General features: G+C 35.8%; 1 protein-coding gene across 1 annotated transcript; it reads left to right on the top strand.

Annotated features, from left to right (window-relative positions):
* The first annotated feature begins 894 nt into the window (after positions 1-894).
* LOC575754 (nucleoporin SEH1) lies at positions 895-19284 on the top strand. Its single transcript, XM_030975723.1, has 12 exons — positions 895-1072; positions 6577-6627; positions 7394-7499; positions 8078-8118; positions 8828-8908; positions 13527-13604; positions 14027-14079; positions 14607-14699; positions 15436-15576; positions 16176-16251; positions 17502-17580; positions 18259-19284. Exons 1-12 carry the CDS (start codon positions 962-964, stop codon positions 18501-18503), a joined length of 1155 nt encoding a protein of 384 aa, XP_030831583.1. The 5' UTR covers positions 895-961; the 3' UTR covers positions 18504-19284.
* The last annotated feature ends 7620 nt before the right edge of the window (positions 19285-26904 follow it).

Raw genomic sequence — 26904 nt, 5'->3', positions numbered from 1 at the left:
CTCAGATATTAGAACATATGGGGGTTTGCCGCTCTAATGGGTAACTTTTTTACACAAAATATCCCTAAACACCCGAAACTTTTGGGAACATGATGCCCCCAAATGACCCCTGATAGGGTTTTGAGGCTTGAGCGGCACACCTCGTCCAAACCTAATATGAGTAGGCTATTCCCCCTCCCCGGGCATATTTGGCCACCGAGGTGCCCGAATATCTATTTGACAGCGAGGTGGTCGAATATCATCAAACTCAAAATGCCCGAATATTTTATATATATTTTCAAATATCGAAATTACATTTTGAAAACGTTTTGGCTTCGCTGCGCTCGCTCAAAACATCTTAGAAACAGGATGATTCTAACTTTTTGACAACGAGATGCGGATCCATTTTTTTAGTTAGTGCTCGCAACCCCCCCCCCCCCCCCCCCCCCCACCCCGCGGCGAATAAAAATCAATCAATCAATCATGCGGAATAAGTTGTGTTCGTCACTGTTAAATTAAAAACAAAAGTGGAGACTGTGGAGTGCATGATGCATCAATTCCCGCCGCTTCTAGAATATAAGAGTGAGAGCGAGGGAGAGAAAGGAGGATGTGAATACAAATCTCGGTATAGGCGTTATAACTCCTATATAATGTAAACAGAAGTAAACATGTGTGGTCACAGTCTTTCGGGCTGAGATAATCTGACTGAGTTTATCTTGGACGAGTCATTTGGATGACCAAGCTTCAATAGTGAAACAACAATTTGCAATATATTTAATTTATGTGTATTCCTCTATAAACCTTCCCCTAAAATAATTTTTCGAACATTTTGATTATCGCTTTAAAATAATGGATTAAATCTGTGATTATTTTTGTAAAATTGGTGTTCATCATTAATTTAGGACATATTAAGTTGCCAATTTGTTCATTATCAGCTCGATCGCGGGGAAATCCGGACCTTACCGACTAAAGTGCCAGCAAAATGTTCAAGGCAAAGAGTATTTCGGCAGAACACAAGGATTTAATCCATGATGTTGCATTTGACTTTTATGGACAACGAATGGCCACATGTTCTAGTGACCAGAGTGTAAAGGTAATGCAATATTTGAAGTTCAAACTTGAATAAAAACTGAAAGCATGGTCCCACATATTAACTTATGCGTTATGAATATGAATATGAGTTTTCAGTAGCCAGAGCCAGCCAGCGCCACACATAGCTGCATCACTATCCTGGCTGTGTAGTAAAAAAGGCAACACTGTACTGCAGTACATTCACACAATATTTTTTTAAACCTGCTGCAGCTACCGTATTAAACTTTTATCATAGATTCTACATAGACTCTAGAAATGAACCACTCAATATTGATGAAAAATAACAAACAAATAGAGTAAAGTTAGGGTGTCTGAACGATTTTTCAATTTTCAATTTGGGATCGTTTTTCACCATTTTTGTTTGATATTTGAATAAAAAATGTTATCAGAATAATACATTTCAAATTTCAAGTCTCACCGATGTTTCTATCAAAAGTTACAGCCCCTCCAACACGCTGGTATATTCATATCATTTTGGTCAAAATCGACGAAAAAGACGTCCACGCAGAGTGATGTTGTTTTGCTAAATTTAGCCAAACAGCTGTATCGCGCGATATGCAAGCGTATGCATATCGTACGCATGCTGCTAAGCCAATCCGCGACTTGCAGCTTGAGCTACGCTGTCTCCGCGACATGTGCGATTGACTAGTATGGTTGGCGTTCGTCGCACAATAAACCCGGAAGTGAATGCACGTTATAGTCAATGGCAATATCGCGGAGACAACGCACGTTGTCTCCGCGATATTGCCATTGACTATAACGTGTATTCACTTCCGGGTTTATCGAGGGAATTGCCAACCATAATTTCAGTCACTAGAATTTGGGGTTTCGTTCGTGCGCGGAGATGTTACGCGATGTAACCATGGTTTGGACTGAGCGGAGCGCACGCCTCCTAATTAGCTGATCCACCAAATAGCGAGAAGGGTATTTTTAAACTGTTATCAGTTGTGATCCCTGGGGGCTAGCGAAAATATAATCACATAGAATTGTTCCTTAGGACTGGGACTACTTATCGATCGGGGCGTCATATCTCAAAAGTGACAAACCTCAGAGTTAGCCAGGACACAATGTTTAAATTGCTGTTTTGACCAAGATATTTTTAGAATTTCGGGGGCTACGCCCCTTTGGAAATATTGGAATTCACCTGCTCTTTCATATGACACCTCATTCATTGATTATCACCTTCAGGATCACAACTGATAAAGGTTTGAATCTCGATTTGAAAAAAAAAAATTGACTTTTTTTGCATGGTCGCGCAATGCACGTAGGCTGCATAGGGATGCGTGTAATCTCTATGGGAAGAATTTTAGCACACAACATCGGGTGCGCGATCAGACACCCTAGTAAAGTACCCGGTAATCGGTCAGCTCCGGTTTTCGGCCAATTGGTTGGATACATGGTAAAATCACTTTAAAATACATCGCATAATAGCATAACACATATCCCACACATACCATACCATGCCAGTGTCACTGAAGAACCACATTTGCAATGAAAAATATATCCTAAAATATCACATTTTAGCGATGTAATCGGCGGTCCCGCTACCCAAATCTGAAAAATCGAGTTTCTTACGCGTGTATGTAAGAAATATGGGTACCATAAAATGAGCTTTATTTCAAGTATTTTTCAGATATAGAGCCCGATTTTGTGCTGGTCGCAAGCTCAAAAGTATCTCATCGCATGTATTAAATCAATGCAGCCGCACACCGCGACGCACACACGATATGTCCGTCTAATTCAGATTCCAACTTCCGATCACCGCTGTGCCTGTATTCGGTCAGGCGGGCACCCGGGAGCTCCGGCGTGGGATACCTGCTCCGCCCGCTTGTGCTATACATCAGCGCACAAACGCACGGCGCGCGCGAGCGCTTCCTATTGACTTTGTACATGCGGCCGTAAACTGAAACGCTCGGCCGATAACCGGCTCCAAAACAGTGAAAATTGAAATGAATATTGTCATGGCAATTCGTGATTTTTTTTGGGGATTCTTTTTTTGTTTAAATAATAATAGTATTTGCTTCATGATTTGAACAAGAAATGATAATAAATAGGAAGTAAAGAGTCCAATAAATAGGATTTTGTCTTAAGTGGCCGAAAACCGGGTACTTTACTCTAAAATTTACCAGTTTCGTTTATGAATTTTACTTGAGTTTCTGGTAATGACTTCTGCCGACTGGGTCCATCGTTCTCAACTCTGTAGATCTACCTCTATTTTCTAATGTTACGTAAGTGTTAAAATAAGTGGCCTTCATACAACGTAATTGTACGTACACGCACGTTATGGGGAGTATTCTTCCATGAAAATATATAAATTCCTACCATTGAAAATTATCTGAAGGGAAAAGGACATGTAGAGTAAAGGAGCCCGTTTTCGGCCACTTAAGACAAAATCCTATTTTTAGGACTCTTTACTTCCTATTTATTATCATTTCTTGTTCAAATCATGAAGCAAATATTATTATTATTTAAACAAAAAAAGAATCCCAGAAAAAAATCACGAATTGCCATGACAATATTCATTTCAATTTTCACTGTTTTGGAGCCAGTTATCGGCCGAGCGTTTCAGTTTACGGCCGCATGTACAAAGTCAATAGGAAACGCCGTGCGTTTCCGCGCTGATGTACAGCACAAGCGGGCGGAGCAGGTATCCCACGCCGGAGCTCCCTGGTGCTCGCCTGGCCGAAGACAGGCACAGCGGTGATCGGAAGTTGGAATCTGAATTAGACAGAGATATCGTGTGTGCGTCGCGGTGTGCGGCTGCATTGATTTAATACATGCGATGAGATACTTTTGAGCTTGCGACTAGCACAAAATCGGGCTCTAAATCTGAAAAATACTTGAAATAAAGCTCATTTTATGGTACAGACACGCGTAAGATACTCGATTTTTCAGATTTGGGTAGCGGGACCGGCGATTACATCGCTAAAATGTGATATTTTAGGATATATTTTCCATTGCAAATGTGGTTCTTCAGTGACACTGGCATGGTATGGTATGTGTGGGATATGTGTTATGCTATTATGCGATGTATTTTAGAGTGATTTTACCTTGCATCCAACCAATCGGCCGAAAACTGGAGCTGGCCGATTACCGGCTCCTTTACTCTACAAAGGATAAGGGGGCACTTTAGGGGAACCTGAAAAAGTTGGGGCACAGTGTCTCCCCCCCCCCCCCCCCCCACAACCAAGAATGCCGCCTATGACTGTGGTCAAAAGTGCGAAACTAACCCAGAAAATCTAGAAATAAGCCACATATCAATTTAATTTCGCGTTCAACTGCCCCCCCCCCATCAGTACGCCATTGCTTCCAGTATCCTACCATTAAAGACGCATGTTCCCCGCATTCCAGAGGGCGTTCAAAATACGTACCCGCTGACGGACGGTGCTAGCTGCCCATTGACACCAACAGAATACGGCTCTTACGCAGATGGCATGTTCCGAATGCCCGGACAATACCGATTATCGCATACATGTGCCGAAGTAATGCCAATCGCAGTTCGGCTCTAAGATTCGGCTGCTGTTTCCGCCCACTTTCGTGACGTCGCGATCGTCAGCGATCAACTGGCTTGGCGAAGGCAGGCCAGGCTGCGCGTACTTTGATTGACAGCTGTATGCAAATTAGAAATCGATTTTCGGAACCAAGATGGCGATGACTAGAGCAGCGATAACTACACTGGTGGGAACGTGCCACTTTAAAATATTTCTGAGTCAGAAAAATGCAGCTGTTATAGACCTCTAAATACCGAGAAGTTATCCTAATATCTGGCGATCGTATGCCTTCGGTTTGTCGAAAATATATTATTGTTGCAAGGGAAATCAGCTTTATTCTTTATTCTTTGTAATAACTGTGTTTATAAAAGCATGAAAATCATGAAAAATGACAATTTCATCTAAGATGAGGGATTTTAGATCTAGAAATCAGGAGAAAAAAGTGTGGCGAGCTGTCCGAAAAGGCACCCCACCCTGGACAACTCGACCGTGGCGAGTTGTCCAGGGTATTGTGGCGAGATGTCCAGGGTATTGTGGCGAGTTGTCTTGGGGCGAGTTGTCTCTGTGGCGAGTTGTCTGGACACCGTTTATTCAGCATGATTTTACAGTCAATGGAGATGAATTTCATGACAAGAAATACCAGGTAGAAGATTGAAGTCTGAAAAAAATAATTTTGATTGTTGGTCTAAGTTGTCTTCACAATTACGAATTACAAATACTGTGTCAGTGTGTTATAGAACTGATTTATTACACTCATTTACAGTACTTAACATGATTTTTGATCCTCATTTTTTTAAATTGAAGTGTTTCAACAGTAATTTTTATTTTTATCACTTTGTTTTGTACATGTGCAGGATGTGTGTCAAATGTCTGTAGTCCGTAGCACTATTGGGGGTATGAGGTCCGTTCCATTTATGGTTAGACCTCATGAAGTTTAAGAGAGACTGGCTCTGGGTGGCACTGTTCAGAACTTCAGATACAGAAATGATGTATGAAATACGGAAGCTTAAAAGTGCTGACAAGATAATGAGATCATAATTTACGACATGTTATGTCAGAAAAGAATTCATCTGCCACAGCCTGTTAAGTGGCACACTCAACCCAGGTGATGTAAATGGGTACCTGGCAGGAATTAATTCCTTGAAATGCTAGAGCGCCGCAATGGCAGCACAGCTAAAGCTGGGGTAATAATCTCCAAGTTTGGAAGCTCTTAGTGATTCTAATAAGGGCTATATAAAATCTGAGTGTTACTGTTATTATTATTTTCTGACGTAACTGATGACTTTTCATGCAATATGCAGGAAAAAAGAACACCCACTAATTTATCTCTTAGTTATTGTTTATCTTATTAATGCTATGATGCTACATGGCTCTATGTGCCCCTTTACTATTCATAACTTGGAAAGTTGTAACTTTTCATCTCACATATCCTGTGATCACAAATGCTTGGAGAATAGAGATTAAGGCTGTGCACAACCGTGTAATGAGGTACAAGCGAATACTCGAATATTTGGATGCCATGTTTAAAAATTTTTAAAAAAATGAAAAATAAAAAAATTAAATTCATTTTTAAATTTTTTTTTTTGCCACCACCATACCACTGGAGCAGTATCCCAGGTCCGTCTTCGAAAAGTCACGCAGTTTTACTTCGAGTTGCAGTTGAAGGCGCCGATTTAATAATAATAATAACAGTAAACAATGCTGTTTTAACAATCAAAGATGGCAGAATAATCCATTTTCCTCTGAGTCCAAACAGAAAGCCGGACATTTGGTCCCAGTTTCTGAGTGGTGAGTTTGAAAGTGATTGAGCTGGGAAACGGCCGAATATTCGAGTACGAGAAATCTTACTTGAGTAGTTGTCAACAGTGCGAGTACTCGAGCATTCGACTACTCGTCGCAGCCCTAATGGAGATCGGTTTCATTCATTTTTTTCTTGTGATTGAAGTTATGTGTGAGATTGCAACTTCACAAATTTGAATTATCCTGACTTCTTTTGTATTTATTTTGAATATAGGTATGGGATCTTGGGGAGGATGGAGAGTGGCACTGTACAGCTAGTTGGAAGGTAATGAATCATGAATGTACTTTTTTCATTTTTTATTTTTTAAATAATAATAATTATTTGTTTAAGTAAGATAACAATGATGTATAGTATTTGTAAAGCAATATAAAACAACAATTGCAAACTGATATGAAGAATTTAAAATTTTGAATGGATGTAGAAGGCTTCCTACTGCTGAAATACGAAGATGAATTGAAGATAAGATACATGTATATACATACGTAGGCATCATAGGGTAATGCAGTGCAAGGTAGATATCGGCAAAACCTACAAACAGAAATATATCTTAAATTTCAATTCTATGCCTTATTGGAAACCAATGTAACTTAATTAAAACAGGTGGAATATGGGAAAACTTTGAGTGATTGGTCACAAGTCTTGCACACATACATTCTGAACACTGCAACTTGATTATTTGTGAAACTTTATGCATCAAATGCCAATCCACATTGAGCATATCTTTTTGGAGGCGTGAACATGGCCTTCCTGGCTCTCAACAGACTGTATGCAGGGTGATCATAGAAACATGTACATGTATGTAGAAGAAGAAGAAGAAGATCTTCAATTGCAAGATGTAGCTTTAGTCTGTTACTATTTGGTTTTATAGTGTTAAAACCAAAATACATTTAGATGGGCTATCATTGGAATAAAGTTGATCATGATAGAAATCTTGTTCGGTGGCCCAGATCTTACTTCAGACTTACATAAACAAGGTGGAACTATGACAAGCTACCTTTAAACAAAAATGTTTAAATCCTCTATATTTCAGACACACAGTGGGTCTGTATGGAGAGTAACATGGGCCCATCCTGAGTTTGGCCAGGTCCTAGCCTCATGTTCTTTTGATAGAACTGCAGTTGTATGGGAGGAGATGGGTAAGTAGATTTTTATTATTCAAAACACAGATTAACTTTAGGTTCTGTTGTATGAAAGCCTTGTTTGTATAGCAAAATGGTTGCCTTTCTAAATGCTTCATTTCCCTGACCCTTATACATGTAGCAGTGCATCACATTATTATTATTTGTTTATGTAAAGGAATTGTCAGTGTTTTTAATTAGTGTTAAATTGTTGGGTCATTGTGTCATGATCTTGGAATGCTGATGACGTTGAGCCATGCTTGAATTTAAATAAAAGTCTATATAAAAAATGACAACAAAACTGAAAATGTGAATACTTAGAATTGCTCTGGCTATGCTATATTAGGAAACCCTACAGGGCACAGGAAATATTTATTTAATAAAAACTGAAGGGGAAAAAGGGTTTTAATGAAATGAATGTGAATAAATATTTTTATAAAGATCACTGATGGGAACAAAATTTAAGGGCTTCTAGAAACAAAACAAGGTTTTCTCTGGTAAAATAAGTAAAGGTACATCATATCAAGGTGCATATCAATGTTTGCTCTAATATTAACTCATTTCATTTGGTTATTTTCTCTACTTCATATTTTCAGTTGGAGATTCAAAGCCCAATGAGAGGGGAAAACACCACTGGGTATGTACTGCTTCAATAAAAAATTATAGTGAAAAGTGAATTTACTTTTTAATGAAAATTTATCACGGTTATAAATGTAATGTACACTTTTATTCCACGGGAGGTTTACCAATTTGAAAACACATATTTTTCAAAACCTTTAGAGGTGAGTCAGTATTGTGTACATGAAGCACTTCATACTTAGATGTGATGTACACTGTAGATGCATACCTGCCAACCCTTACAAATAATCCGGAATATTTAGTTTTTCTGGATTTCTAGGACCTGAAAATCCGGAATTTTTCAAATTTTTGATTTTTTTTTTTTTTTAATTACTTTTTTAAACATATATTTTTAAATATTTTGTTGTTGTTGTTGTGTGTGTGTGTGTGTGTTAAAGCCAAATTAAACTAGTGTTTATCATGTCCCGCGATTTGATAGTTCACATATTGTGTGCGTTGAATGACTGCATGATCGAGCAGCAAATTTGTATTTGCTTTTTGGTACAGATTTACCGCGTAATGCCGGTTTCACTGGCCTTGCAAGTGAGATTTCTTATTTTTGAAGGCATACCATGCTAAAAATTCCTAATTCTTATTTTCAAATATTGGCAGGTATGTAGATGTAAACAGAGTAATTGAATTCATGTTCATGTAGGTAAGTTCATTTGGTAAATATGATCACAAGAGCTAGGAATGTAAACCTGACTTATCTCATCATATCTTTTCAGGCTCAGCGAGCCATGCTTGTAGACAGCAGAACATCCGTCTCAGATGTCAAGTTTGCACCACATCATCTCGGGCTTCAATTGGTAAGTACCTCTCTGTCATAGAGAAACTACATAGAGTTGATGTGGTCGAGTGGATTAGGGGGTTACTAGTTGTGTTATTATTCTACGGGGAGAACTAAATAGTAGGAAGAAATAAAAATCCTTGAATATCACAATGTACATGTACTGTATATCAAGGCAATGGGCTTTAGTTGCGTAATAATTTCCAAAGTGCTTTGGAAGTGCATAGACACATGTATGTAATGTGATAGCTTCTATAATCTTTACAAAAATGCAATATTAATTTTGTTGATGCCACTATCATGTTTCAATTTCAAAAAGCAAGTTATATATTAAGAGGTGTTGTGGTCCAGTGGATACATTGTTGGACTGTGCATCGCATAGATCATGGTTTGAGTCCTGCTGTGGCACTAATGTCTTTTGGCAAGACATTAATCTACATTTGCCACTCTCTACCCTGGTTTGTAATTGGTACCTGGTAGGAAGGAAATCCTTAAATGCTGTGAGCACAGAAAACAGTATTCTAGCCGAGCCGGGGTAATATTGGAGCACCTTGGGTGGTGGATATATGCACTTTAAAATATCCAATATTATTATCAGGTGGGCTGTATCTAATACAGACCACCTTATATTTTTGTTAAAATTGCCTTTATTATTATTTATTTATTTATTTATCAGGTGGGCTGTATATCGTACAGACCACCTTATAATTTCGTTAGAATTGCCTTTATTTATTTATTATTATTATTAAATATTTTTCTTATTTCTAACCACTTTTTTGTTAGCAAGATAACTTGAAAATGGCTCAATCAAATGCCTTGAAATTTGGCACACATATGTAAAGGCATATGTACAAAGCACAATAACGTTTTCAACATTGTCCTTTACTGATGACGTCATCTAGGCGCCATTTTGTAAAATTTTACGAAAATCAACTCATGATCATATCTTCATAACCAAAAGCTATTTCTCATTCATATTTATCATGATCGAGGTCAATATCCGTCCGGTCAATTTCAGGTCAAATAACGCGCGCGTGCGCGTACGTCCGCGCGTCAATGCGCGCGCAAAATTTTTAAATGCTCAAAATCGTCTCAAATTAATTTTGCATACGTTTCAGGCCATTTTAAGCATTTTCAAAAATTGCGCGAGAGCACTTATGCGCGCGCGTTTTCGCGCGTACTGGTATTTTCCAACATAAAATCGCCAAACTTTCTCTGTCATCATATTTGGCACATTATTTTAAGCATTTTGATACCTTGTTCATCTTTTTTTGACCATTAATAACGGAATGAGCGTCCGTTTAAGATAATTTCCGTGCGTGCGAGCTCTTGTAATACATAGCATACATGGGCAAAAACATGCCTTTACAAAATCCATTGTCGCGCTTTAGGATGCAAGGTGAACCCAATTTTTTTTCAATATTATGGTATGGATTAAAAATATGAGTTCATGTCTCATCCGACCCTCTATTAACTCATGACGTCATCATAATGGCCTCCCAACTCAAAATTTTAATTTGCATATTATGACGTCAGCATATTTCTGGAAAATTGACTGTATCTCTGTAAATATTGATCGATTTTCTTTCAACTTTCGATATGTTCTAGCTAAGACAATTCAATACAAATGCAGTATACAAGATTTTTCATTTTGACAAAGGAATCATGGCTTTTTTTGCGATTAAAGGAAGAATGTCATTTTTCCCTTTTTGCGTGTATTCTCTACGGGACATGACTTTTTCTCAAAACTCGATTCTACATTTCCGTCTTTCGCGAGCAAAATCTCCGTTGTTTTAGCTTCGTTTGAGCTGAACTTTGAGTGTGTTGTAGCTGAGACGATTAGCTATCTCAAATGTGCTCCTCATTTTGTCTTAAATTTTAGTTGGACCAGCCCACCTATACTTGTTCCAAACAAGTATTACAAATCTAGTTTATTTTTCTTATTTCGACCCACTTTTTTGTTAGCAAGATAAGTTGAAAATGGCTCAATCAAATGATTTGATATTTAGCACACATATGTATAGCCATATGGACAAAACAAAGTAAGGTTTTCAACCTTGACCTTGACTGATGACGTCATCTAGGCGCCATTTTGTGAAATTTTCTGAAAATTTACTTATGATCATAATTTCATAACGGTAAGTTATTTCTCATTCATATTTATCATGATCAAGGTCAATATCAGTCCGGTCAATTTCAGGTCAAAAAACGCGCACATGTGCGTACGTCCGCGCGTCAATGCGCGCGCAAAATTTTTAAATGCTCAAAATCGTCTCAAATTTTTTTTGCATACGTTTCAGGTCATTTTAGGCATTTTATAAAAAATCGCGCGTACGAGCATGCGCGCGCGTTTTCGCGCGTAACACCATTAAAAAACATAGAATCGCCATTTTTTTTTCTTTCATGATATTTCTCATATTTTTTCAAGGAATTTGATTCCATGTTTATCTCTTTATGACCATTATTAACAAGATGAGCGTAAATTCAAGATAAATGTCAGTGCGCGCGAGGTCTTTTAATACATAGCATATATGGGCAAAAACATGCCTAATAAAAATCCGTTATAGCTCTTTGGAATGCACCGGGATCCTCAATTTTGTTCATATTAAGATAAAGTATGAGTCGGAAATATGATTCCATGTCTCATTTGGCCATTAAGTGTATCGTGACATCATCACAATGGCCTTGGAACTCGAAATACGAATTTGCATATTATGACGTCAGCATATTTATGTAAAATTGATTGTATCTCTGTAAATATTGATCAATTTTCTTCAAAATTTCGATATGTTGTAGCTAAGACAATTCTCTACAAGCGCAGTAACAACCATTTTTCATTTTGATGACGTCATCATAGTGAAAATTTTTATTAAAGGCCTCATGTCAAAAACTTCATAATTTGCGTGTTATGCCTATAGAAGGTGAATTTAGTTCACGTTATGAATCTACATGATATTGTCTTTTAAGAATTTGTAAGCAGTATGTCGCTTATTTTTGCTCTATTTTGTCTCAAATGTTAGTTGGCCAGCCCACCTATACTTGTTCCAAACAAGTATTATATGTCTAGTCAGGTGGGCTGTATCTAACACAGACCACCTTATATTTTTGTTAAAATCGCCTTTATTATTTATTATTTATTTATTTATTATTTATTATCAGGTGGGCTGTATCTAATACAGACCACCTTATATTTTTGTTAAAATTGCCTTTATTTATCAGGTGGGCTGTATCTAATACAGACCACCTTATATTTTTGTTAAAATTGCCTTTATTATTTATTTATTTATTATTCTTTATTTTTCTTATTTTGACCCACTTTTTTGTTAGCAAGATAACTTTGAAATGGTTGAATCAAATGCTTTGATATTTGGCACACATATGTATAGGCATATGGACAAGACACGGTAAGGTTTTCAACCTTGACCTTGACTGATGACGTCATCTAGGCGCCATTTTGTGAAATTTTGTGAAAATCTTCTCATGATCATATCTTCATAACCAAATGGTATTTCTAATTCATATTTATCATGATCAAGTTCAATATCAGTCCGGTTAATTTCAGGTAAAAAAAAACGCGCGCGTGCACGTTCATCCGCGCGTCAGTGTGCGTGCAAAATTTAAAAATGCTCAAAATCGTCTCAAATTTATTTTGCATACGTTTCAGGTCATTTTAAGCATTTTATAAAAAATCGCGCGTACGAGCATGCGCGCTCGTTTTCGCGCGTAACATCATTACACAACATAGAATCGCCATTTTTTTTTCTTTCATGATATTTCTCATATTTTTTTGAGGAATTTGATACTATGTTTATCTTTTTATGACCATTAATAACAAGATGAGCGTCAATTCAAGATAAATGTTCGTGCGCGCGAGCTCTTGTATTACATAGCATATATGGGCAAAAACATGCCTATACAAAATCCATTATAGCTCTTTGGAATGAACCGTGACCTTCAGTGTTTTTTCATATTTAGATAGAGTATGAGTCGGAAATATGATTCCATGTCTCATTTGGCCATTAAGTGTATCGTGACATCATCATAATGGCCTTGGAACTCAAAATACGAATTTGCATATTATGACGTCAGCATATTTATGTAACATTGATTGTCTCTCTGTAAATATTGATCTATTTTCTTCCAAATGTTGATATGATGTAGCTGAGACAATTTTCTACAAGCTCAGGCAACACCATTTTTTCATTTTGATCACTTTATCATAGTGGAAATTACGATTAAAGGGTACATATCAGAATTTTCTTAAGTTGCGTGTTATGCCTACGGAAGTAGAATTTCGTTCACATCATTAAACTACATGACATTGTTTTTTAGCAGTATCTCGCTTATTTTTGCTCTATTTGTGTCAAATTTTAGTTGACCAGCCCACCTATACTTGTTCCAAACAAGTATTATGTCTAGTTATTGTTGTTGTTGTTTTTATTATTTTTATACAAATATGTAAATTGTTCAAGTTTTTTTTTTTAAAGAATGACCATTGAAAATAAGGGGGTGGGTTGGTACATCTAGTCATTCTATGGTGTTTATTGTGCAATTATAGCATAAAATGTGTTTAATTATATTTCTTTTTAATGGTTTTTGTGATTGGATGGACTTTCTGTATTTGTATCAATCTACAGGCAACCTGTTCAGCAGATGGTATTGTGAGGATATATGAAGCACCAGAAGTAACAAATTTAGCCACAATGAATTTACAGGTATTCCTTAGACTTCATTTTTTTCCTGCAAATCATTGTTTTCTTGCATTGTGTTGTTTATATACTATAGGTAATGGAGAGCTTCTTGACCTTTTTGCAATGCAGACTCTGTAAAACTTTTTAATTATATACATGAATCCAGTCAGAGATTTAAAGATACTGATGAAATGTGAGGGAGATGCAAGGAGAAGAAATATAATTATCAATAGGGTTAATAGGAATGAAGTTAGAATGACTACCTACTCTGAAACAAGATGATCTTTGGTGTGGTTAAACTATGAAGGAGAAAAAATGGAAGAAGTGAGGAACCAAGAGGGGGGGGGGGGGGGGGTGATCAGAAGAGAGAAAGGAAAATTTGTGTTGTGAGAATGGAGAATTTTGAAGGAAAATGACTTTGGATATTATTTCTCTTATTCTTACAGACAGAACTTCAGACCAAACTTAGTTGTAGCTGTTTATCATGGAATCCATCAAGGTAAATAGGATTCACTGCTTTTGAATGGTGATAGTTTGCTTGTCTTGATTTGGTAAGGTAAATAGGATTCACTGCTTTTGAATGGTGATAGTTTGCTTGTCTTGATTTGGTAACATACGTTATAGTAGGATGCCAGCACACTTATGGTTGTTTCATGAGATGCTGCCCTCTAGGAAATTGAAATACCTTGTGAAAATTCCATGGAGGCATTTATGGACTGTATCATTAACACAATTATTATTTCCATGCTCTATACAAAGTTCCATGAGCTTATATGGAAATGATGCTGGTTAAAAACTGATAATCACTTCAAAATATAACACCAATTGGCAAATTCATTGACAATGATGTACAAGAGATTTTTTAATTACCAACTGCATGATTATCATTGCTTCTTGTGTAAGAATGAAATCGTTTTGTAAGTATTTTTTTCTTTCTTCTGTATACTGATACTTTTATACATCCTTTACCATATATTGAGATAGGCAAATATGTAAATATGTATTTTATGTCATTTTTCTCGTCAGAGTCCATCCGCCCATGATTGCCATCGGTAGTGACAGCTCTGACCCTTCAGGAGGGGGCAAAGTACAAATCTATGAATACAAAGAAAATGAAAGGTCAGTGTGATAATATTTCATTATTGTTTCTAAGTCTCAATATTCAATCAGAGCTGAAGGCAAAATTGAAAAAGATTATTACCTGTAATGGATAAAAAGATGTTACATATTCAAAGGATAATTCCACCTTGAAACAATTTGTCTTTTTTCAAAGCAGAAGAATTGTAGAAGTGAGTCTTAGAAAGTTGGGACAAATCTGATAATTATAATAGCTATTCGGTTTTTGATTCATGAAAATATTATTTTTATGAAAGACCGATTGGGAGATTTTGTCATGAGAATGTGATATAGTATGGCATTGAAAGCCATATGGTTTGTAGTATGAAAGTATCATTTGAGATTTTCCTTTTCTCTAGAATGTTAAATAAGAAGAAAGTCTTTCCTTTTTTTAGCAGACATAAAATTATGTTTTTTAATTTCCTTTGAAAAAAAATATACAATTGATTTGGATGATTGACCTCCACTAAAAGATACCCCAATGTTGTTAACATATAGGCCTTAGAATAGATACAAATCAAATGCTTTTATGACATCTCAGTCATAAAATGTGTTACCAAGTAGTGTCTTCAATAATTAGAATCATGTACATCAGAATATATATATTTTGTAATATGTCAGATTCTTTTAAACATTTTTATGATATGTTTCTCCAAGGGATTAAAATATTAAATTACCTCAATATGATATTTTCATTGATATTCCAAAGTTATGATATTAATGGTGTATTTACTTACAGAAAATGGCAGAAGATTGACACACTGAACGTGATCACCGAGGCAGTACATGACCTAGCTTTCTCTCCTAACCTAGGCAGATCATATCACATGTTAGCTGTAGCAACGAAGGATGTCCGCATTATGACACTTAAACCAATGAGGTACCATATGCACTTTTTACACTTAAGGTTGAATGAATCAGCATTTTCTTTGAATTAGCAATATTTTTAAAATTTTCACTCACTGTAATAAGAATATTCTTCCTTTACAATATGTCAAAGTGGACATGTACCATACTGTCATAATATTGACCCTCTTTTGTTTACCCCTACACCCCCCCCCCCTTTGCTTATAAATGTGTATTGTGTAAATGTTTTGTATTTTTATATATGATAATGCTGTGTTTATATTTAATATTTTCTTAAGAATAAAAATAAAGATTTAATTGAATAGCATTGATTATCATAACAGTAATTTAGCATTTGTGACTAAACTTAGTAGCAGGTGTCATTTCCTGTAGGCTAATAGTAGTTAAATAGCAATAAATACGGTAAGTAGTTTAGGTACAAGGGCACTTGTTGATTGAGGGGAAAAAGAAATTGAAGATGACTTCATAACTCAATTAATGTCCTCTAAACAGGCAAAGTAGAGAAAGAGATGTAAATGAATAAACAAATAATCAATTCTCCAGTGAGAACATAAAGCACAATCCATATGTAATAAAAGTCTTGAATTGATATTGTGCCTTGTGATTTTGCAGGAGAGACCAATTTGTGGGTTCAACAAGAATTGAGATCAGACAAGCAGCTCAACTAGTAGACTTCAAACAAAGTCAGGTAACAACAAAGAAGGGCAAAATTAATTCAAAACCTTGGAGACTCATTGAGATTCAACCTGTTAGAAGTACCTAAATCTTCATTGTATCATGCATTTTATATGAAATGTGACCCTCTACATTCATATTTCTAGAAATTAGGGTGCATATTTACGCACTCTCTATAGGTATATGAAACAAGATCAGCTATGCTTGGGCCCAGGGGAAACAGGGGGAGAGAGAGGGAGAGACAGAGACAGAGACAAAGACAGAGAGAGACAGAGAGAGAGAGAGACAGAGACAGAGAGAGAGACAGAGAGAGAGACAGAGACAGAGAGAGAGAGAGAAGAGGACAAAGTTTGTCAACCTTTAGAAGGTCACACCAAGGACACTGCAAGGAATTATGAAACCTACACACATCTGAATCACCTCATGTAATTAACTCACAAAGAATTTCAAGAGTTCCGAAATTAACAAGAAATTGATAAGCATATGTTCATTTCACATTCCACCTGCCAATCAAACAGTGAAACTTATATATAAGGATGATTAAAATTGATAAGCAACTTATTTCTACTGTAGGTGAAATGTTCACTAAATTAGTAAACTAGGAGGAATCCAGGTCACAGTTTGGCATAGAATTGGGGAATAGAGGTTGGTTAAAATTGAATGAAGATCAAAATGTTTGTTGATTTACTTACCCTATTATCCTTTGGTGAAAATGATAGATTAGGGCTCAGGACAATCTGTCCTTTAATTCTAAGCACTCCCAGTTTAAAATGTATTTCAGTGGATAATGATGAAAAATAGGAAATTATGTTTTTTCACTCTCTTGTACTGATATGGTTCTCTGTCCATGTTTTTTTCCTGATAGAATTGAGAAAGTTTCAAATATATTAAGTGTGTATACTAGCCTGAGCGAAGGAAAGTTGATAACTTGCAAATTAACACCATGCTGTGAAAAGACAGTAAATATTGATTTGAACCATAGTGTTGAATGATTTCTTTGTTGAGACTTCAGGCATTGGGAGATTCACCTACATTTTCATTTTTTTTTTCCTGATTTAATCATTTTATAGAAAATGATAAAAGAAAAAAAAAGATGAGGAAGTGTGAGAATGAGAGGTAGAATGACCTAAAGAAAAAAAGGAAGAAGAATGTAATGTATTTTATTAGCAATAATAGATATATAATGTTTTATGTGGTGAATGGCTCCATCAAAGAAATGAAACGCTGCCAAATTAAAGAGGTCTTTGATGATTGTACTTGCAGGTATGGAGAGTTAGTTGGAATGTGACTGGTACTATCTTAGCTGCATCAAGTGATGATGGATTTGTCAGACTCTTTAAAGGTTAGTATGTCTTTTGAATTACCAATGAGCTCCGAAGAAGCTGTTTCATAATGGCGGTATGTAATGTTTTACATACAAAATTACTGGTATGTTATTTCTAACATTTTAAATAGTTCAAGCTAAATGGTTATCTTTCATCAAGTTAAAAAGGATTTTTGCCTTTTATGATCATAAAGTTGTCTAAATGGGTCCTTGAAAATACATACAGTATGCACAATGTTGTTTGATGATTTGCAGAAATTATCTTAAAATACCATTATGTTGAAGAGTAATGATTCAACTTGTTTCTGCCAGGGTAATAATCGGGGCAGCGCCAGGAGCGTCACAACGTGACGAACATGTGCGCTATATAAGAAGCCACCATTTATTATTATTATTATTATTTATTAAGACTCATTGCATCATTAACACCTGTGATAGAGTGAGAGAACATATAATTGGACAGATATCACAAATGAATGCTTCAAGCCCATTAGAACTAAAACTGGTACCATATTAATAATGTGAGTTGAGTGTTGTTTTGGCTAATTTCAGGAACAGACTCAGATTATCAGGACCAGACTTAATTATCAGGACAGTAATCGCCTGAAAAAAAAGGGCAGTGAACTTTAGTTCTTTACACCCTCCAACAATGCCAACAAAGAGCGTAATTTATATCTCCTCTGTTTACCCCATCAGCCAACTACCTTGACAACTGGAAGTGCATCCAAGAGCTGAAGGGTAGCGACGGAGGCCCCTCCCCCGCCCTGGTACCCAGCATGACGGGGGGAATGCATTCCAGACAAGACTACCCCACCCATAGAGGGCGCAACACCAGCAGCAGTGCGAACCAACAGCAGCAGCAGAATGGTGCTAGCGCCACCCGTGAGCAGAGCAATGCACCACAGGGAGGTCGTAGCAGGTATCCCTTCATGACCTTGTGATTGTGGTCTTACACTTCCCCAGAGTACCTCATGGTGTATCAAACTCATTACCATGGTTACGCTCTCAATTTTTGCCTGCCCGCAAGGGCAATGTATTGTCATTGGCAGTAAGGACCTTCCTGAGGGCAGCCATTGAAGTGCTTTTATGGTAGCTTATGTCCATTGCTCGTGTCTCATTTACATGCAGTACAGATATTTACAGGACTATTCAATGTGTTGGACACGTTGGCATTCTGTGAAACCAGAAACTTCTGAATGCTTTGAAACCATTGTGAGTGGTTCATGCTACAAAATGATTGAATTTCATCATGGACATTTTTGCAATTTTCTTGCTGTGAAAATGGCTACTGCTAAAAGTCACATGCGACAAATTTTTTGTGTTTCCAGTCGATCCTATCAGGGCCCTGTTTCATCAAACTTTTCATCAATAACAAGTGTCATATTACTTTATACAACGCCTACTAAGATTCTTGCAACCTCATTGGTCAATTCTTGATCACATGACATGCGCTAAAAGTACCATTGAACGGCATCATTGACGCGGAGTGCAATTTCGTTTGATCCTTTCGCACCATTGTACTCTGACGTCACTAACGATGTACAAAGTATATGGTGAGCTAAGTGACGTCAGAGTGCAATGGTGCGAAAGGACCAAACGAAATTGCACTCCGCGTAACAATTTAACATAAAGGTTGGTACGCGCGGAGCATGGTACGCGCGTGGTTTGCTGCCTGCTTAATAGTGCGCGCTCACTATCAGCAATTTCATCAATTGAAAACAAACAAAATATTGCTGAGATTTAGGCCTAGGAAAACTGTTTTAAGCCCGTTAACGTCTGAGGTGTTGTATAAAACAAATAGTGAATGGTCTTTATTCGTGCAATGGAACAATATTTTGCATTCGGTGAAAGATGAGATGCTCCATTCAACTCTTTCACCTTGTGCAAAATCTTGTACCATTGCACTCATGACCATTCACTATTTGTATAGTAACAAATTTGCCAACAGTCAATCAAATGCAATGATTTCAGTAGCTTATAAGACTTATTGCATCTTGTTATTGACAACAAGCTTTTATGAAACACGACTCATAACTACCCTATAGGCTATGTGCTTTACACACTTAATGTTTGCATCACTTTCAAACATTTGAAACATTTTTTTTGTTGAAGAAATTGTCAGGATCAACCTTTTCATCTCCTGTCTTATTTGTTAAGACTGGTGACAGTCTATGGGATTCATTTTTTAGCTTTATGCTCTACTAAGTATTAAAATCAGATAATTCATTTATTATAGTAGAAGATATCTCATATCATTGAGAATTAGGAAAGACCAAGCAGTTTGAAGCTATGATATTTGCTCCTAAAAAGTATTATTGTTTTATAATATTTGCTATTACAGCTGCTCTTGTTTTGTCATGCTTCTATGGAAGAAAAATAGCTCTTTTTTTTTCCTTCATGAAATTCATTTGATGAAAAGGGAGTCACATGTTGTATAATGGGGACATAGTGACACAAACTTTCTGAATTTTTAATCCATTACAGTTCAATAAAATAGTACATTCCCTTGGCAAGCGTTTCAAGGAATACAGCTTAGATATTCAAGTTAAGGCTTACAAGTTAAACATACCTCAAAAGAAACAAAGCACTATAATTTTTTCTTTCTATATATTTTGGAATGTGTAATCCTTTAGCACATTTTTATTTTGTAGTAAAAATGAAAAAAGGCTGCTATATAGTATTGATAACTATATCAAGAAAATATGTACTCTCACGCTCCTTTGTTTATTATTAAACATGTAGCAAGGGAAGTTTCATCTTGTTTGTACATTTCTTGTACAATACTTTGTAATATTTATTCATTATTTTACTTCCTTTATGTTATTTTCTCCTTTTTGCCTTCTCTCTCACGTACCATTCTGTTTTTATTGTTTCGTATCAGTGGTAGAATGAACTCAATCACGCCTTCCGATTAGACTTAGGCAATGTATAATAGCTTCACATCAAATGCTTATCATGGAAAAGATTCCATACAAGAATGAAATATCATTTTCAATATCTGTAATCTTCATCCTGTGTACAAGTAGATTCTCAGATGACTTAAAAGGTAATACAAAGTTTTGGTATGGGGTCATGAATTTTGTTCAAAAGAACATATTGGAAGCATATGCGATCCTACAATATTCAGCGATCGTTGTCACGGTTGAAATTGAGTCTAAAGTTATGAAATTGTAAATAATAAACTATTTGTTTTATAGCTCCCTCTCAAGGTCGAGATATTCATTAAGCTTTAAAACAATGTTTCTTGACTAAAATCTACGGATAAGCTATTCCTGTTTGGAAATTATACATCACAACTACATATTCTGAGATTTTCATAGTCGCAGCTACCATTGTACAACCGTAGGCACTATTTGAAATTTATCAAAATTTACTAGGAGCACTGGTAAATTTTTTAATTCAATTTTTCTCGAAAGCAGAAGTGTTTTAGGAGCTAAATTTTCTAGTGCTTATAATACATCCATAGGGGCATCCAAATAAATCCAAATTGTAAAGAATCCTGATTCCCCCCAATTTTCAAAATTTCCCAAAACTTTGTATTACCTTTAATGTGGCATTCATAATTAGATCATGTGGTACTTGTAGTTCTTTTCCCCCCTCCATAGTTTTCTTGACTTTATAATATCTACTATCGTGGTAACCCTATCACTTGAAGTTCAGTCCAACCTGCATATAAAAACTACACTAATGAAAACACATGTTTTTTTTAAATGAATTTGGGAATCCTCTTGATTGATTCCCCTCACATTTTACACATGTTAAATAAAAGATCATGGCCTCTTTTATTAGCAAGCTTTATTCAACATAAGCTTTTGAAGTGTCAGATAAGCTTTAGGCAAGCTTCAATAGCTATTAAGAGCTTCTTAGATAAAGAGTAAAATCACAAATTCAATTTAAAGCAGTTCTTGAAGTGAAGCATTTGTTTTCATTTATTTTTGTTTGTGTGTTGCTCTGCTTCTGTTTACATTGGCGTAATATTCATGATATATTTTAAAAGAATTTAAAGGGAAATCCTACCCAAATAGACATCTCCTCTAAAAGAAAGCAACAAAATCAGAGAAGCAAACTGATGAAAGTTTCAATTAAATCTGACTAGATATAAGAAAGTTATGAAGTTTGAAAGTTGTGAGCACTACCGGCACTTCAAATCGGCTGTAATGTCGGTAATGTCAATGGGATGTAGTGCCGGACTACTTTCCCATCTGTTCCAACATATTAAATGACTAAAATATAGAAATGTCAAAAAATCATGGCTCAGGAGGGTCTATTCTTTTTAGAGGACCTATAATATTATGCTATCTATAATATATTTGTAGTAGTGCCCCAAAGGAGAAGGAACTTACAAGAAAAGCAGGAATTAGTGATATTTTTGTACACGGCAAATGGGAGAGTTATACACGTCCTTCTTCACAATCCACTGACCAAACTGCCATTTTGAGATTTGCATAGCTGTAGTGATCGCATATTTCAAACATTCATAACTTTCTTACTATTGGTTTGATTTATTTCTAACTTTTGCCAATCTGTAGTGATCGCATATTTCAAACATTCATAACTTTCTTACTATTGGTTTGATTTATTTCTAACTTTTGCCAATCTGTTTATTTTCTGCTTTCATACAAATCAATTTATTACCAGGGTTGGATTGCACTTTAAACAAAGCTTAGTGATCAGCATGCAACTTTAATCAGTTTTGATATAAATGTATACGGGAAACAATCAAACTCCTTACCAGGAGGAGCCGGTTCTGGTTCAAGCATTCCCTGCTCATGGTTCGTTCGTTCGTGTCTCCTTAGTTCGAGATATGTAAAGTTCCTTAAATATAAACTTGAGTACTGGTAATGCGATTGCATTGTGAAAGAAAAAGTGTGGAATGGATCAGAAAAGTTGATCATATAGCATGTAAGTAATGGTGTGTAATGCAAGGTTCTGGAGTCATCAAAATCATCATAAATTTGGCAGAGTCTTGGTAAAGTAACAATCACTTACACAGAAAGATGTATATGGGACAACACACATGGTGTCGGGGCTAGTACTACCCTGATTTCCTTATCTTTCTATACTCATTACTCAGCCAGTATACATTTTCTTCCAAAATTGTTTGGCACATGACATTTATTTGTAATCTTGAACATTCAGTGTAAGTTTCGTTAGATTCTGTGAGAATTCATTTTCTTTTTTTACCAGAACTCAAGTTTATCTTTAATGCTCATGGTCTGATTCATTTATTGCTTACCGTATCATTGCTTAACTCTGTCAGTTACTGTTGATCAATGCAATATACCTGTATTAATCTTATAATAATCGTACAAACTACATGTAATGGAGGTGCCATTATCATCTATCTATTACTTAGACTGGGGTTAGGATGTTGTGACTAAAACACATAAAATAAAGTCGCAAATCATTTATCGCTATATTATTAGTAAACCTGATATTGTCGCAATTTATTCTTCCATCCTTTCCTGTATAGTAAGAAAGATCAAAGTTTTCAAGTATTATGATTACCGGTGTAAATCATTATAGTTATAACACAAATATTTTATGCTTCAGCGTTTAATATAACAAAATATATGCACCGAAAAATGCAGGATTTCCCAAGTGATGTTATACTTCAGCGAGGCTGCAGGCCAAAGTTGAAATATAAAGGCACAAGGGAATTTTTTTGTTTGGATAGAACTACAAAATGCATGCAATATTTGTTATAAAAAAATTGTGGGTATTTGTGATCTAATTTCTTGCTCTTTTGGAGTCGGGCCCTCTTGAATACGTGCAGGTACACAGTCCTATTTACTTTTCTATGCGTTTTACTGTGCAAAAAACAGTTGTTATATTACACACCCGTGCTTATATAACAAATTGTGGAGTGTCATGTGATACCCTTTGAGCCAATTCTCGCTAATTTGCTAATAGATACCCTATTTTGTATATGGTTTTAGTGAATATGTGCATATCTGGTTTGAAATTCACATCAATTTGCTTTTTAAAAAATGTTTTGTTTGATGGTCATTATTTCTCCACAAACTGCTTTATTTTGCCCCAAAACAAGCACTTCAAGAAATATTTTGTGTGTAAATATTTACCTTTACGTCTACGGGAAACATAGTTGTTGTTAATTTTTTGTATAAATGAAATAAATTGGGTGAATTTTTGCCTCACATGCAAAATTGTTTAACTGAAAGAGACGAAATTACCATTATCATTATTTTTGTCTCGAGTATCCAAAGGATTTGTATAAAGATTTTTAAATAAAAGATGCATTGCGAAGATGATACATCGTCTCAAACAGTTGTTATTTAGATACATGCTTTAATGTACAAGCTACTTACATGCATGTTTATATATATATATATATATGTATATATATATATATATATATTTTTTTTTTTTTTGAAGGTATATTGACAAAGTTTTGTCCAAGACTTATTAGTCGTTGAGGATTCTTTTAAATTTTGGAGTTCGGAAAACCCATTTCAGAAGTGTGAATCCCTTGAATCTACTGACTACTCTTCTCTATATCTGCTTGAAACTCATTGGAGATGCATGTTAGTAAGACATCTTCAGTTCACAACAGGTGGCTATTATACTGAAGGAAAACATTTTTTAAAAACACTTGCAGAAAAGAGATATATTTATACAAAATGGAAATGGGTAATTCCATAAATTAGGGACCCACTTTGTGACATTTTTGGTGTCCCACTTACTTATGTACCCACACATATTTGTGGCTCTGAGTAAAGACTTAAATAGTGGAGTATGATTGTTAAGTGATTCTAGGTATGAGGATGCAATATTATGCTTGGAAATAACTTTACACTCTAACTCCACTATTTAAGTCTTTACTCAGAGCCACAAATATGTGTGGGTTCCTTATATAAGTGGGACGCCAATAATGTCACAAAGTGGGTCCTAATTATGATATTACCCAAATACAACAAACTTGAAGAGGAGGATCCAAAGAGCTACATGTACGGTGAAGATAGTTTGGTTCATCAAAGATAATCATTGCTACACTTGCAATTAGTATGATGCTTTAATCTATTACCAGGACCCAGAGTTCCTCCTATGTGCTTTATACACTTAATGCTTCGCATCAATTCCAAAGATTTGAAACTTGAAACTTGAAAAGTTAGTGATACACAAATAAAATTCACTATGAATGAAGTCCACTAACTTTGAAGCGGTGAATCTGCAGCATTAAGCGAGGATCGTCTCCATAAATAGAACTGTTCAAATTGTGTATAAGCTAAAAAGTATGCTCTTAATATCAAACATTTATTTGCCAATGACCTTTAATCGAACACTGGGATAAAAGTAAATTATTTTTTATCATTAATTACAATTCCAAGTGATCAACAAGATTATTATTATGCAAACTCTACTGGTTTGGAAATTAGAAAATCTTCAAAAAGTGTATTGAATGTCTATTTCTCTAGTATGTATTTGAATTCTTTTCCCCCCTATAAATACTGCCCAATTGTGAACTCGCCTATGGTGTTTGTGTAGTTGAGACATGCATATTTCCTAGTGACCAAAAAATTGCTTTAGACCTCTAGGTACAAATCCATGTTTTTTCATCATAAATAAGTTTATGGACACCAAATTTTGAGAGCAGAATCCCTTGTACATTCCAATTGCATTCACGTTCTCAGAAGAAAGAAATGTTTTTTTGTATAATGCAAATTGTTTGAGTAAACAACTGAAATTTGCTTTGTGCATGCATTAACGTGCCTATGAAACCGAAATGCACACTGCTATTCTGCTGGGCAATAATCGCATGTAGGTCAACTGGGCAAACTGCGTTGACCTCTCCATGCATATGTTAATTCCAAAGATACAACCATTTTTCAAGGTGTCTGGCATTAAGAGGCGTCTGGTATTAGGTTAAGTGACCATACATCAATCAAGTCATCAGAACTGCTCAATAGAGTTTAAAAAATGTCCAGTCAATTTTGTACGAATATTCAACATCCATATGATAATTGATAATATAAGACAACCAGCATATGCCTCCTAAACTAAAATAAATATCCACAAAGCAACCATACTGCTGCAATAACATTTGTGTCATTGCTACAAAAAGTGCATGTGCTTTAAACATACTCATACCTACACTATGAAGCAGCTATATGTGCATGCATGTACAGTCAATCTATACACCATGCATGGCTTGTGTGAAACTTGTTCATCCTGTTTTTTCACTCACTGTCAAAAGCTTGAGCTCCATTGAATGCTTATATCCTCATGATTTACAAAATGTAGTAGCTCAAAAAGACGCTTTCAGAATGTGAAATTCCTAATTGTTGAAAATAATAATTCTATGACATACCGGTAGATATGACGTAAATACATGTCCTACCTTGATGAGCCTTCAAATTCAAATATGTCAAATAAAAAACTATTCATTCACTGACATCAGCTCGAGTCGGCCAAATAGCCCGCTATATCTGATCCTGAAAATTAGCCAGATCACGAAATAGCGGGCTATTTGGCAGGTGAAGACGCATATAGCAGGCTATTTGCTCGGGAAATCTTCCCAAGATATCTTGGGCTAATTTGCAAAATAGCCCCCTATTTGTGGCAGCCTTCACCAGCCCAAGGACTTGCACTATGCATGAATCAATTGAGCAAATTTCTCAAGCTTGAGTTTCGAGCTGATGAAGACAGGATTTGTAACTTCGGGCTTATTTCCCGGATCACAAAATAGCAGGCTATTTGGTTAACTCGGGTTGATGAAAACAGACCTATCATGAGTTTTATGCTCAAGACAAAAATTGTTTTCGGCCTCTATATTTTGCTAAGCTACTGTATAACACTCTGACAGTTAAAACATTGGTAGAGTTTTCTAGTATAGAGTGATGGCATCCTTGTCTGTAGAATAAATATCATAAAACCATCTATAATTGATGCATACCAATGGTGACAGATTTATATCTGTGAGAGAGCTTTCCTGCAATGTATTGATGAAATCATTAGATTTAATGAATGTTTTCAAAACTTGACACTTGACAGCACCCCCTCCATAAGAAAAGGAGAACAATAATATTTGCCATAATGCTAGCTCTTCACATATACTAATGACGCTCTCATTATAACCCTAGAAAACCATTCTTGAATGTACCCTTATCCCTAGCCAGAAACACATATTAAGAGCAGCATGTACTCTTTAATATCCATCTGCTTCATTTGACCACATCCCAATAGATTTTCTGGACTGCTCATTACCTACATGTGTTTTACATCAAATGCTTCCCTCTATTCTCCCCCGCCCCCAAAATGCCTGCCATTCCTCTTCCCATTTATTTTAACCTCTAGTATTAATTCCTTTTTAGAATGTTGATC

The sequence above is a fragment of the Strongylocentrotus purpuratus genome, unplaced genomic scaffold (genome assembly GCF_000002235.5).
Source record: "Strongylocentrotus purpuratus isolate Spur 01 unplaced genomic scaffold, Spur_5.0 spur5_scaffold_8, whole genome shotgun sequence".
Classification (NCBI taxonomy): Eukaryota; Metazoa; Echinodermata; class Echinoidea; order Camarodonta; family Strongylocentrotidae; genus Strongylocentrotus; species Strongylocentrotus purpuratus.
The sequence above is the reverse complement of the archived record's forward strand: the minus strand, read 5'-3'. Positions and strand labels throughout refer to the sequence as shown.